At 34.1% G+C, this 3,167-nt stretch overlaps 1 protein-coding gene across 1 annotated transcript in view; it reads left to right on the top strand.

Annotated features, from left to right (window-relative positions):
- ST8SIA4 (ST8 alpha-N-acetyl-neuraminide alpha-2,8-sialyltransferase 4) overlaps window positions 1-1,775 on the top strand; it is a 102,578-nt gene extending 100,803 nt beyond the window's left edge. Inside the window, 1 exon segment of the mRNA XM_019630045.1 lies at window positions 845-1,775. Within this exon segment, the coding sequence (XP_019485590.1) occupies window positions 845-1,127 (283 nt within the window). The 3' untranslated portion in view covers window positions 1,128-1,775.
- Window positions 1,776-3,167: the final 1,392 nt, after the last annotated feature.

A 3,167-nucleotide genomic window follows, 5' to 3' on the forward strand; every position in this document is an offset into this window, starting at 1 on the left:
AACAAAATGTTAAGCTGCATAAATGGTGAACTATTTACAAATAATATATGTGTTTTATGTTGTTCTTCTATGGGTTCAGGCAGTATTTTTAATTACTTTAGTGCAATGTGATTTGGACAATTGAAGTTGAATACGTCAGTATAATACAGCTAAAGCATTTATTTGTTTGGATTTGTAATCGAAATAGAGGTTTTGAAAAACTATAGGTTTAGTTTCAAATTCTCTTTTTCTAGGAGAATTACTTAATCTCTGCCCAATTATTGTGCTTTTTGCAGTCATATTTAACCTTTTCTGGGATTCTACTTTGTATGTTATATAAATGTTTACTGCTAATGCATTATGAATATGAGACTACACAGTAATATTTACCTATGTTCCAGGCCCTGGCTATTTCTATGACCTCAAAACTGAGTGAGAAAATAAGTATAAAGGAAAATAAAATAAATGCATTATATTTTCTAAATGCTTAAGAAATACAAAGGATGCCAAAAAACGGTATACACATTTTAAGAAAGGTGTCACTTTGGTCAATGTTACTCAAACAGTAGTTCGCCATAATCAGAAGTGTCTGGATGCTGATGGTAACCACTTTGAACACCTCTTGTAATTGCAGAAGTCAAGCGTGACTTGTATTCATGTTATTGAGTATTACAGTTTTAATACAGTTTTTTTTCCTTTCTTTAAAATGTGTATATTGTCTTCAGCAACCTTTTGAAAGTTATTCATAAAGATACTTTTCAAATTTCATTTACTGTAATTCTACATAGTATCCTTGGTATAGACTGAGTGGTATGTTTCTCTAAATTCTTCTCTTCTGTGTGTGTGTGTGTGTGTGTTTTTCCAGTTACTGGCTGACAAACAAAGTTCCCATCAAAAGACCCAGCACAGGTCTCCTCATGTATACACTTGCCACAAGATTCTGTGATGAAATTCACCTGTATGGATTCTGGCCATTCCCTAAGGATTTGAATGGAAAAGCCGTCAAATATCATTACTACGATGACTTAAAATATAGGTACTTTTCTAATGCAAGTCCTCACAGAATGCCATTAGAATTCAAAACATTAAATGTGCTGCATAACAGAGGCGCTCTGAAACTGACAACAGGAAAGTGTGTAAAGCAATAAAGCACATTTGAAAACAGACAAGCAAACTGCATATGCGCTTCTTTTCTGAAGATGCTTCCTAAGATTTGAAAAATAGGATCCAAAACAAGACTGGGTTTCAGCATCCACTAATTACCTGAAAGGTGATAAAGGGCATCCATGAGAAATCCACTACCAGCTGATGAAATATCTGCAAAGTGCTCTGAACATTAAACATTTTGACTTCAAGGGTCCTAGTAAGTGCCACTTCCACTAAGAACACAGTTTGAATGTATAATTAGTAGTGTTTACAAGATCCAACAATGCACTCGTCGTAGTTAATGAAGCAAATATGTTCATCGCTGTTGGGCTGCCACTGCGACAACAAGCACATGAGAAGAGGAACCCAGGAACACAACTCAGCCCATGGGGAAATGCACCACCCTTGTCAGCAGATACAAAGATGGAAACGGTTTGAGCAGTGAAACTCATAAGATTAAACAACTCAAGTAAATGCCTTCAGTCAGGACTCTGAGTCTGATCATGAATTTTCTGTTTCTGTTCTGTTTTTGTTTGTCCTCTGGAAACTCTTTTGGTTTGGGAACTGGGGTGCTTAGAAATCCTTTCTAAGATGCATATGAATCAGATAAATAACCTTCAAGAAATCATTTTTAAAGTTCTTATATTTTTAAAGAGCAATCACACAGTGACTTTGTAAAAAAAAAAATTATTTTGCACTACTCTAAGCCTCCAGGTTTTTTCCCAGTGGTGTAGAAGGTACCAGCTAAACTGTTCCACTCAGTCATCTTGAGCCATTCTAAGAGAAAGATGTCCTGTGTCATCTGAGATGGTAAAAGCAGCCGAAAAAAGTATACTTTTGGTACCAAAGATTATTCTGATGTTTCTACACAACAAACCATTCTCCTTTCATGAAAATAATATATTGATGTATTATACTACTAGTGGAAAAGTTGTCTCTAGATATTTTAAATTTTCCAAACTCAAACTTGATTGTTATTTGAAGGAAGACTTCCACGGCTTTTACATTTCATAATAATTTTGTGGAAGCATTTTGCCCTTTAGAAGAAATGTGTGACTGATAGGGCTGAAATATGACTTCCAGTTGTTTGACATTCCCCCTTACTATTCAAATGGAAAGACTGGTGTGCTCTTCCTATCACTGGTACATTTTCTTGGTGCAGAAATAACATGACTAATAGAGTGTTGGTTCAATGACAGAGTTGATTCACTTGAAGAGGTGTAACAGTGAAACGGTCAGTATTTTGCACTTTGAATGGATTAAACTGACCAATATTTTTCCTGTGGTTAAATTTATTCATGTTATCCTATTAATGTGTTTTTCCAAGAAGCACATGAAATTATTCATAAAGTGATGTGAAATGTTTTAGCGTAGAACAGAATTGACCGATAGGCCAGTTTTCTGGTGACTACACTGGTAGGTAATTCTGATGGTACATTGTTTCTTTAGAAAGCAGAAGTGCTGTGTTCCCACTTCTACTCTTGGCCTAAAACAACTTAGAGGACTTCTTGTTTCTTATGCAAGGCAATGTGAGTAAAGAAAAATAGCATGGAGAATATATATATATATATATATATATATATATATATATATATGTTCATGAAAAAGGATATTCACAGTAGTACTGTTCTCAATTTATTAATGATATGTATATTATTTTTTAAAATATGGTAAATAATGGGATAGAGAAGAGTATTTTTTGAGAATTCATGTGTCTAAGAAACAAAACAGAATGCATAAAGGAGATACATAGCTAAAAGTGGAGAAAACTTGATGTACTTTTATCATTAATCTCTTACCTACTGGAAATTTTAAAAGAATTAGGCACATGTCTTGAATGTAAAGTTGAAAAGCCTGATTTACTTAACAAATCAAAGGTAGGTGATTTATAGACCCTTAATTCTGATTATTTGGGGATCCATTTTTTGAGGAGGCTTTAATTTGAATTCAATAGATGTTTTGAAGTCTCTGGTAAATTCTTAAAGGTAAAATCCATCTCAGAACTCTTTCGAAGAATGTCTTAAGACGCAGCAGCCAGGTAC

The sequence above is a fragment of the Hipposideros armiger genome, unplaced genomic scaffold (assembly GCF_001890085.2).
Source record: "Hipposideros armiger isolate ML-2016 unplaced genomic scaffold, ASM189008v1 scaffold_882, whole genome shotgun sequence".
In the NCBI taxonomy this organism is placed as follows: Eukaryota; Metazoa; Chordata; class Mammalia; order Chiroptera; family Hipposideridae; genus Hipposideros; species Hipposideros armiger.